We start from the raw sequence: 10,883 nt of genomic DNA, 5'->3' as shown, positions 1-10,883 counted from the left end.
TCTACAAACATCCATCCGAGTGAAAGAGCGTGTCACTGGGCTTTTAGCTTCCAAAACTTTTAGTCTGTTCCTTTGCGCCCCAAGGCTCTGGCCCAAAGCTTTCTCCTCGGAAGGAAGGAAGGCAGCAGCTGAGGAAGGAGCCCACCATTCGTAGGTGCTGCCAAACTCATCCACATTTGAACGCCTTGCCGGAGTTTCAAAATACAGTGTGCTGACATTTTAACATAAGAAAGAATGGAAACAAGAAGCCACCCACATCCACCAAAGTGTTTAACTCCACAGTAATATATTTGAAAATATGGTACATGCTCCCCAAATCAAGAATATCTACATAGAAGAATTCAAGGTGGCTTCAGGCAAAATGTGAAACTTGTGAAAAAAAAAATCACACGGGTGCTGAAGTGGCCGCAGAGCCTGGCCAACCCCGACCGGTATCCTGGTTCCCTTGGCAGCTGGTTTCCTTTCTCTCCCAAGAGCATCTCTGAAGGGCTGGTGGAGGCAGGAGGCTGGAGCTGCTCCATCACCTCTTTTGTCAAGAGCAGGAAGGCGGACTCTGCCTGCCAAGGACTGGCATTGCCTCCCTTTGGGCTGCACCTGTCACTCATCCCTGCACCCCCCAATTCTGAGATCTTCTTACAGGTATTCAAGTGAATTATGCCATACTCTCTTCAATGGATTATTGCCAAAGGGTAGTGGTGCTGGGGAGATGGGCTCATGGTGTGGTCTTCGAGGGCAACTGGTTGCAAAAGGAGAGTCCCAAAACTGAAGCTGCCATCCCAGTCCAATTTTCTGGCCAACCTGCCATCCTCGTGGCCCATAAGTCCTCCTCCTTAACTTCCCTGGGATCAGGTTGTCCAACTTCAGAAGTTTTCTCTTGCCCTGGCCCTCACTGAGGTGGTGAAGAAAAACCCTTGTTTCTCCATAGCTTTAGTGGAAGGAGGCAGAGCAGAACGATCTTCCCAGAATATTTACAAGAAATCTATTTCTGACATACACAGAACATTAAGCCTTTGCATCAGAAGTGAACTTCAACATCAGTCAAACAAACAAACAAAACAAGAAGGCACTCTAGGAAAAACAGCCTGCAATTTGTCATTTGAACACATCACAAATAAAATATTTTTTTTTTCAGAGACGCCTGCCTTCCTCTTTGGGCACATTGGCATTTTTCAGCCGTGAAGAATGTTGGTACCAAGTAATACAAATACTGGCAAGATTCTAAAGACGGCACTTGGAGAGAACACATATGGTTTGGGGTGACCAATTGTGGAAAACGCAGACCTTGGAAAGAGTTTGTGTAGTTTCAGATGCCTGGAGAAATTAGTCAGAACCGAGATTCAGGTTATATCAGATAAAATCATCCCAAATGTGCTGTCCGTCTCCAATGAACACACTTTCTACCATATGCTCAAGTCACCAACAAAGGAGTTGGGGTGGGTGGGTGGGTGGGATTTGGCTAATTCTTTCAGAATGATTAAGACCATTTCAGTCTTGTGGAATAGGATCTCCCCCCCCCAGGAGATCAGGACCCCTCCCATCCTTTGAAATTGGATGCTGCAAATTGTTAAAGAGCTCGTGGGCTAGGATGGTGGCTGAGCCCTAGGGGTTGAGATAGTATCTTCTGGTCAGCTGCATTTTTTTTCTTTGATATACATCTATTTGTTTTAATTTTTACATTATAAACTGCCCAGAGTAACTGTGGAGTGGGGCAGCCTCAAAACTGAAACAAATAAATAATAACATAAACAAAAGCTTGTTTTTAAAAGCCAAATTTAACCAAAGACTGCAAATTACCCTAATGACATTTAAATGCCCTCTTATTATTTATTTTCTCCTTTTGGGCTTTTTTCTCCTGCCCCCAAAGCAGCAGAGCCCTAAGCTACACAACAAGTAAACCCATCAACTGTATTAATTAGTGGTGGGAAGGAAATTTGGCGCTAAAGGTGTGTTCACAGCCACTAAAGAGGGAGACAGTCATTTTAGAAACAACTTTAGGACACAAAGTTCTCTACACCAACAGAAGGTTTGTTTCTGGCCTGAACAACAGGGTTGTCTGCTGTGTGTGTGTGTGTGTGTGTGTGTGTGAATATAGTGCATAATGTAAAGGGGGGGAGGGCTTTGATCCCATGGTTGTGGCCACCATGTTGATTTTTTGGACTCTTGGACACCTTGGAACAACAACCAAACAATAATATGGGGTCACAGTTGCAAGCATACATGTGGAGGCTATGAAGCATGCTTAGCATTCCAAGACACAAAAAGAATCAGGGTTTCAGTTCAGAAAAATTGCAAAATACAAAGACAGAAGTAAGTCTCCTACTTTGAGGCCAGAGTCTTGAAATCAGACAGAAATACACTGGCTAGAGATTCTGAGAATGCCAGCCGCTCTTTACCTAGAACCAGTGGGAGTCCCTCTGTGGATCAGGGTGTCTCTACCATTTGCGCATACAAAGAGGAAGGGACACTGAAAACCATCAGCCACCTCGGCTCCTACCTGGGATCGTGTGCACCATCAGCCCCGGAAGACTAAAGACCATGAGAGTGAGCGTGGGGTGGGTTCAGGCATACATTCACACACACACACACACACACACACACACACACACACACACACACACAGAGCAACCTGGAGTTCAGCCCTACGAATACAACAGTAGGAATATTTGCCAGGTGGCCTAAACGTGAATGACAAACTCAGGATTAGTGTAGGAGAAGCCTGCAAACTCGTTCTGGTCCAAATTCATGATGAAGAGTTTGTCCGTGGGCGTGAGTTCCACAGGCTGTCTTGTGAACTCCTTATCGAAGTTGGAAGTGTCGTGCTTGTCTTTCTGTTGGATGAAAAAGCAAAAGAATTAAAAGCAGTGCGAGGGAAGGCACAAGGAGGAGCCCCCAGCAAAAGGGGCCACATCACCCAAGTGCTGGGGAAGGGTGAGGGGGTCCCACTGCCGTTGCCTGGCTAGGAGCACCTCTCCAGATCAGTACTTACACAGAGACTCTGCTGGTGCAGGAGGAAGCCACCACAAGGCTTCCAGAACAGCCAGGGGCCCAACCCAGATGCGGCGGTGGTGGCAGCAGCAACGGAATGGAGGAAGGGGCTCCATTTGCTGAGTGGCTCCACCCTGCAGATGCCCTCAGCAAGTGGGGCCCTCGGGTGGACTCCCCTGCAACCAAGCTGAGAACTGCCTGAATTCAGGAGCAGCGTGAGGAGCCACAGGGGCTGTGAGGAAGACACAACTGCTTGTTCCCCTTTCAAGTTCAGAGGGCCAGAACAACGTTGTGGGGCTCACATGATATGAACCAAATGCAGAGGTGAGAATTGAGCAACCCGAGAATAGCCGTTTATGTAACAGTTAGCGAAATCCCCATTCTTTGTAGGTAAAGATACAAATCCTGCCTACATGATGCCAAGTCATATGCCCTGCGTCTCTGGACACAGAGTGCCTCCAAGAGATTGCTCAAAGTTGGTTAGATTTGAATGCAATGGAAGAAAAAAAAAAGATGAAGCCACACTAGCTACATTCCATGTGAATTAAACTGAAAGGCCAATAAAATGAAATCTGATTTATTATCTAGCCTCGTCCGCAGCGTTGCATCCAAAGACCAAGAGCAGCTCTTGAGTTCCACCGGCTGATTTTCATAGGGCAACGATGAAAGGCTGACTTTCCAGCCTCCCCATGAAAGAGCCTGGAAATTAAGCCCACAAAAAGTGGCCTCTTTCAGGCCTCCACTGGTTTTTATGGCCAATTAACTGCAGGACAATTTAATCATTCAATTTAATTATTTAAAATAAATAAAAAAATATTTGGATTTTTGTCATTCACATTTTATTTTGCCCCTCCTTTTGCATCCTTTCTTCAATGATTCTATTCCACCATTTCTTCGACATTATGTAACTTTTGTCCTGTGGCGAGTTGACCTGTGGTGAACTGGCTGTGGCGAGTTGGCCGAAGCGAATTGTCATAGACCAGTGATGGCTAACCTTTTTGCTATCGCGTGCCAAAAGCTGGGGGAGTGTGGGGTGGTTGCGCGCGTGCGTGCCCATAATTCTATGCGCCCTGCCCCCCCCACGCACACGTGCACGACCCCCCCCCCATGCTCCCCCTGCTTTTGGCATGTGATGGCATGGTGGGCACAGTAGGCCCGTCTTTTGCCCTCCCCAGGCTCCAGAGGCTTTCTAGGAGCCTGGGGAGGGCAAAAACAGCCTTCCCCACCTCCCTGGAGGCCCTCTGGAGGCTGGAAACGGTCCATTTGCTGACTTCCGTTGGGCCCAGAAGGCCCAAAAATCAGCTGGCCAGCATGCACATGCGTGCTGGAGCTGAGCTAGCGCAACGCTCGTGTGCCCACCAATATGGCTACGTGTGCCACCTGTGGCACGTGTGCCATAGTTTCGCCATCCCGGTCATAGACTCTGCTGAGCAACACAGACCCCCATTTTGCTTTGAACATTGGTATGGAAACAAGCATACAGCTGTAGGAAAGGGAAAATCCCCCTTCAGCTCAACTATGGGAGGTCCTGAAGCTTTCTACCTCACCCTTGCTCCACCTAGGAGAATCCTCCACAATCTGGTGCTAGTCAAATGTGTTGGACAGAGTCTCATCATGACAAAAGGGCCAGGGGAGTTGCAATCCATGGCCCGAGACTGGGCAAGGTTACTCTAGGCCAGTGTTTCTCAACCTTGTAGCTTGAAGATGGGTGGACTTCAACTCCCAGAATGCCCCAGCCAGCTGCTGGCTGGGGGATTCTGGGAGTTGAAGTCCACCCATCTTCAAGCTTCCAAGGTTGAGAAACACTGCTCTAGGCCAAAGAACCAGAAGACAGTGGCCCCTTGTTATTGTAGGTGGTTGTGTCAGTTATTACTGAAAGGTAAAGACAGTTACTGATGAAATCATGTGGACATGAAGAAGCCGGAAGGAAAATGAACTGAAAACTATGTTTCACCTGTTTCCTTAGAAGGGTTACAAGGAATGTGTGTGTTCTCCTGGGTAACCTTCCCCATGTTTTTTCTCACAGTCACTCAATGGGAAGTGTGGAGAAGCACAATTTGTTATTTCCATCTCTCTCCTGCTTTCTCTCTTCCAGGAACCCTTTCTAATTGCCCAAAAGGACAGCTGGCTCCGAGCAAAGCTGTGGGCTGATGATGAGTCATGGGATGACCACATGCCGCCTGATGTGACAGAGAAGCTTTCGGGCAGGTGTGGGACCTTGGCCAAGGCCTCCCACAGAAAAATTGCTGTGGGCTTTGAAAGAGCCAGTAAAGGAAAGTTGTGTTGTTTGTAAGCATCAGAGAAAACTGGAGGCACCTTCATCATTTGGGCTGAGAAAAGAGCAGCCCTCCTGCTTTCCTTAGGCACCATCGGAATATTTGGGAAGAAGTCAAGGTCATGCCATCTCCAGTGGTGGACGCTTGGACAACTATCCCACATAGCCATCACATCTCGTCACGGACTCTGATGATGCAATTTTCAATTGCTTAAATTCCCGAGTCCTGAGTTGATTGAGGGCTCCATTTCTGTGGAGTTGGAATGTTAAACTTTTATCTCCAAGACCCACATTCTCCAGGTAAGTGCTACTACACGGGTCTTGTATTGCTCTCCCTGAAGGTCTGGAGGAAACCAAACCATCAACTCAATGGTGGTAGATTTTAAATTTTGAGTTAGAGGGTAGCATTTTGGGAATAGAGTTCAATCCCTGCTCAATGCAAGAACCCTAAAGAATCATAGAAAAATTCTGGGGTTTTCTATTCAGAATTTTTAACACTCTGATGCAGATTACCTAATATTTTGTAGAGTTGGAACTAAAAACACTCATACCTGAAATTTCAAATTTTTACAGAAGGCTTTATTCCTTTCTTTTATAAAAAATTGAGGTTAACATATATTTCTAAGGAAGGATCCTAAACCTTGCTGAAAGTTCATTTTGAAGTTTTCACATATCAAGTTCAACAGTTTGGGCCCTAATGGTTTCTAAAAAGTAATAAATGTAATGTAACTGTTAATGCTATCAGATTTGAACTTCTGAGCAGAGATTTTGCTTTCAAATTATTCCCTTCTCGTTGAAGACCTGTTTTAGAATAAATTGAGGTTTCCTCAAAATAAGATTTACTTTTTATTTTATAACTGTTTCTGGAAAAAAAGTTGGCATAACATAAACAACTCAAAATCAAACTGGTAGTTCTACACCCCACAAGCATGATGTGGGAAAGAACAAAAGAGAAAGGTATGCATAATCCAAACTTTAAAGGATCTTTCTTTCTTTCTTTCTTTCTTTCTTTCTTTCTTTCTTTCTTTCTTTCTTTCTTTCTTTCTTTCTTTCTTTCTTTCCTTTTTCTTTCTTTCTTTTTCTCAAAAACACAGACAACTTCAAATTCCAACAGAAAATATTTCTTATTCTATGAAGAATATTAGCCAAAACAAAAATATTTTACAGCGTCAGTCAAATTACACACAAACTTTTTGGATTTTAAATATCAGCTTAATTTTAGTAAAATACTAAATTTTTGACACAGATAAAGCACGGTGGGACATATGGAATTTGTTAATTTGGCAGCTGGACAAACGGCACCCCCCTCCCCCAAAATACTTGCAAAGGTGCCACACAGGGTTGATACGAATTAAACATAAAAACTAACATGGAATGGTAGATACAAGGTTGACCATTGACTCCAAGATGGAAATTTTGATGGCCAGGTTGGGGACTCCTGAGACAAAGTGATGACGTTTTGCTGAAATGTGCCTGGGCAAGGCAACCTGAGCTAAAAAAAGAAAAATCAAAAGCAGAAGTTGCTCCATAAACTCAGTTCCAGCAGCCAATTCCCCCTCTCCATGGGAACCTTCTCATTTTCCTCTCTTCTAGCACTGAAAACCAAACCAGGGCTTCTCAGTTCTGACTGGCTCTGGAGGACCTTCCTGGCCTCTTCCCTTTCCCTCCCCTGGAGCCGTGTCCCCACAAAGCCTGGGGTTCCCTCTTCTCCACTCTCCAGAAACACCGAATCCCACCTTCTACTGTGCCGGGTCACTTGGTCCAATGTTGGCAGCGCTTCTCCATCCTTTCAGGTGCCCGTTTTTCTCTGAACTGAACCAGCCAGGAAGTATCATTATCCTCAAGAGGAGGCTGTTTTCTTCCACCTGAGACTCTTGGGAGCCACTCTCTTTCATGCTGGGACCATCCAGGGATTCCCCCAGGAAACCTTCCTGGCTATCTACAATGATGTTGTCAGCATGGCTGGGGGAGACCAGAGAGCGTTTGTCTCTGTGTGCTGCTTATGATTTTCAGTTAGCCTTGGGAAGGCCAGATCCAGTTCCAGGACTTCTTTTATGTGTGAATTTATTAATGCAAATAAACAGAATAGTTAAGAAGAACATGAGAAATGGCAATAACTGATGGTGGAATTCCTATGGAGCCCCCTCCATAGGAGGACAGCTGTGTAAACTTCAAACATGGCCCACATGGGGACAGAAGCTGCCTGCTTCTGCCTCCCTCACCCCATCTAACTGGCATGACTTCCTTCAAAGGGTCTGGAGACCGTCCTGGTCCCCCATCTCAATCCCCTAGGATTTCTGGGAATAAGAATAATAAACATCCTGGAGTATGAACATCTACTGACAGGCTTCACGGATTCCCTGACATTTGGGGAACTAAACGCAGGCTGTACCTGAAGGCCTCTGGCAGCCAGTTCTGAGTCATTGTGATTTTTGCAGGTGCCATGGAAATAACAGAGAATTGTCTCTCTGTGCAGATGGGCTGCACATCAAAGTGAAGCGAGAAGACCAGGAGGCAGCATCCTCTAAGCAAGGGACCAAGGAGCTGAGCCAAGTCGCATCTTGCAAAGCCAGAGCACGTCCACTCCTTTTGCCAACTGCTTCCTTGGGAAGAAGCCGAGTGGGGTGGTGGAGAAGAGGAGAGCGCCATCAACAGGTGCTCAAGATCCAGAGGCATTTCGCTAACTTTAAAGGAAGTGGGTCTTTCCAACGCTTGTCTCCTGCTAAGCCTCCAAGAGGACCTGATCTTTATAGACTCACAGCCATAACCCTTCAGTTGCTCTTTCTCTTCCCTGTGCCACAGATGCAACCACACTCAGTTGCAGCTCAAGTCTTTGAAGGATGGTCATTCCAGTATCACCACAAAAGAAAAAAAATATATATATCCAAAGCATGACAGCTAATGGTTGCAACAGAGGGTGCCACCACACAGCAGCCGGGACCAAATGGAGATGGCCATGGGTGTGCAAGGGGTGGGGATGGGGGGGGGAGGGGGAGGATGGTCTACTTAGCTCTTGACTTCAGGCTTAAAAAACTCAGAGTTAAGAAAGGAAAAGCCTTCAAATTCTGATTGGTCAATGTTCCTGATGACTTCCTGGTCAGGTGGAGTTAAGACAGGTGGATGGCGGGTGAAAAACCGGTCGAAGTTTTCAGCATTGCGTCCGCACTATGAAAGGGGAAGAAAAGAACTCATGGCAGGTGGCAAAAGGAGCAAAGGAAAAAAACCTGAATGCAAAAAAGTTGGATGCAGCTTGTTATGTCCCTCTTGCAGCCTTGCCAACCACCCCCACCCCCACCCCCGCCCCGCAATCTGGGCTGCAGGCAAGTCATTCCTCATGAGCAAAATAAGAGAACCGAAAAGAACCAATGCAAAATCCTTATGGCCCCGGTGGCAGCAGGGAGCAACCCAGAGTCACTGAAGTCATGGATGGGAAGCTGGGGACGACTCTCGGCTGGCCTCAGCAAGTAATTGCAGGAGGAGAATGGATGGCGAGGCAATTACTTGCAAGGCTCTGCCAGACACATGCAAGGCTGCTACATGCAGAGCTTCTCTGGCTGCTCAGAAAACAAATAAAGGCTGCCTTGGACTTCTATCCCACGCTGCTGCCCAGTTCGCCAGGGCTTCCCATGCACAGGACCCCCAGGGAGTTTCAGCCAGGGCTGCAGCCGCTTCACACGGGACGCCAGGCATTGAGCACCAGGGGCGGGGGTTTTCCTCTTTTATCTGCATGCAAGCCCACTGTGAACAGCGAGGGTCTTTTGACATTGAAAAAGCATAAAGAAATTGAGCGGACAATTTTTCTGAAATGAAAAATTCTGCAGCCATTTCTTCAGGGAAAGGCAGCATCGCAACCGTGCTGAATTTGGTGCCTCGGTGGGAGAAGGGCCACCCTGATGTCTTTCTTCGGGATTCAATGGAGTTTAAGGCATCAGGTTAGAAACCGGGAGGCAGGGAGTTCTAGTCCCACCTTGGGCGCAAAGCCAGCTGTGTGACCTTGGGCCAGTCACTTTCACTCGTCTGTAAGAAGGAGGCTCTGGCAAAGCACTTCGGAAAAACCTTGCCAAGAAAACGGCAGAGACTTGTCCAGGCAGTCTCCAAAAATCAGACACAATTGAAGGGAAGAAAAAAATATTAGAAGCTAAAAAATCTGTTAGGAAATGATTGCACAGAGAAGAAGAGCCTGTTTATACCCATCTCTTCTCCCTCTTGTCATTAGTAAGAGCAAGAATTTCTCTGACACCCCACCCCCCTTTTGCTTTGAAAGACATTCCAAATTTGCCTTTATAAACGGAATAACAACTGGTAGGAAAACACAGGAGAATTTTTTTGCCTGGCAACTGAAGGCAAATGGTGGGAATCCCATTTGACCAGATCTGTTTAAGAACCAAGCCATAAACACTTGTCAGTCACAAAACCCTGGAGAATGTTGCAAATGCACCCAATGAGGGCCCTGGGAGGGTCCAGAGAAAAAGAGGCAAGAAGGAAGGAAATGCTACTCTAGCAAACCGATGCAGGGCTGCCTACAGGTAAAGACTCCCTGATCCAGAAAATCAGACATAAATAATGTGAATTGGATTCCGGCCTAAAACTTTTCCAGCGCAACAAGATGCTGAAAACCTCTCTGTCACTCTGGAAATGGGCTTTAGGTTTCTGTGGCCAGACAAGGTCTGCATTCTAGTCCACAATTCAAACTCAACATTACACTGCAATTGTGATTTTAACAGATTTAACAGATTAACAGAGTTGGGAGGGACCTTATAGGTCATCTAGTCCAGGGGTCTCCAACCTTGGTAACATTAAGCCTGGAGGATTTCAACTCCCAGAAGTTGAACTCAGGATTTCAACTCCCAGCTTTGCTGGCTGGGGAATTCTGGGAGTTGAAGTCCTCCAGGCTTAACATTGCCAAGGTTGGAGACCCCTGATCTAGTCCAATCCCCCCACCCAAGGAGGAGACCCTACACCATTTCTGACAGATGGTAGTCCAGTCTCTGAGTCTGCTCCCCTTTTGGGGGTCTGTTACAACCTTCTGGCAAGACAATAGAATAGAACAGAATTCTTTATTGGCCAAGTGTGGTTGGACAAACAAGGAATTTGTCTTGGTGCATATGCTCTCAGTGTACATAAAAGAAAAGATACATTCGTCAAGAATCATAAGGTACAACACTTAATGATAGTCATAGGGAACAAATAAGCAATCAAATCATATCAAATCAAATCAATAAAAATCAAGGCAGCAGTATTTTCACCTGGCAGCTTTTTAAAAGGACAGAGAAAATTCCCACATAGGGCGATGCCTGGTTTGAACCCAGAATCCTTCCTAGAAGAATTCAAGTGCAATCAGCCAAACACAATGAGAATATCAGCTCAAGCAGTCTTGACGCCACCTGGCAACATAAAAAGAGTGACCCACCCATTCCCTTCTTTTACTTGCTGGAGAAGAAGTTGAAGCTTTTGACTTGGTTTCCCCCAGCTGGGATTCTGTAATCCACCATTCCAGTGGTCAGATTGTCCAGCCTCCAGATCATACCTTGGAAGCCAAGACAGGAAGCCACAAATGGAAGAGACAGAGCCGCATTTGAAGGGCTGTGCCGAGTAAAAGCTTGCCAGTCAGTCCTGCTGGCCT

General features: G+C 46.3%; 1 protein-coding gene across 2 annotated transcripts in view; it reads right to left on the bottom strand.

Moving 5' to 3' along the window:
• Positions 1-298: 298 nt before the first annotated feature.
• The window catches only part of PRKCB (protein kinase C beta), a 235,662-nt gene continuing 225,077 nt past the window's right edge, over positions 299-10,883 (bottom strand). Inside the window, exon 17 of one of the 2 annotated variants that reach the window (XM_070955146.1) lies at positions 299-2,828. In XM_070955146.1, coding sequence (XP_070811247.1) covers positions 2,676-2,828 — 153 coding nt within the window. In that variant the 3' untranslated portion in view covers positions 299-2,675. Of the gene's footprint in view, positions 2,829-6,366; positions 8,426-10,883 lie in introns of those variants that run through there. The other variant, XM_070955145.1, reaches the window with a different exon arrangement.

The sequence above is a fragment of the Pituophis catenifer genome, unplaced genomic scaffold, assembly GCF_029215685.1.
Source record: "Pituophis catenifer annectens isolate HBS135680 unplaced genomic scaffold, rPitCat1.0.hap2 SCAF_16, whole genome shotgun sequence".
Taxonomy (NCBI): domain Eukaryota; kingdom Metazoa; phylum Chordata; class Lepidosauria; order Squamata; family Colubridae; genus Pituophis; species Pituophis catenifer.
The sequence above is the reverse complement of the archived record's forward strand: the minus strand, read 5'-3'. Positions and strand labels throughout refer to the sequence as shown.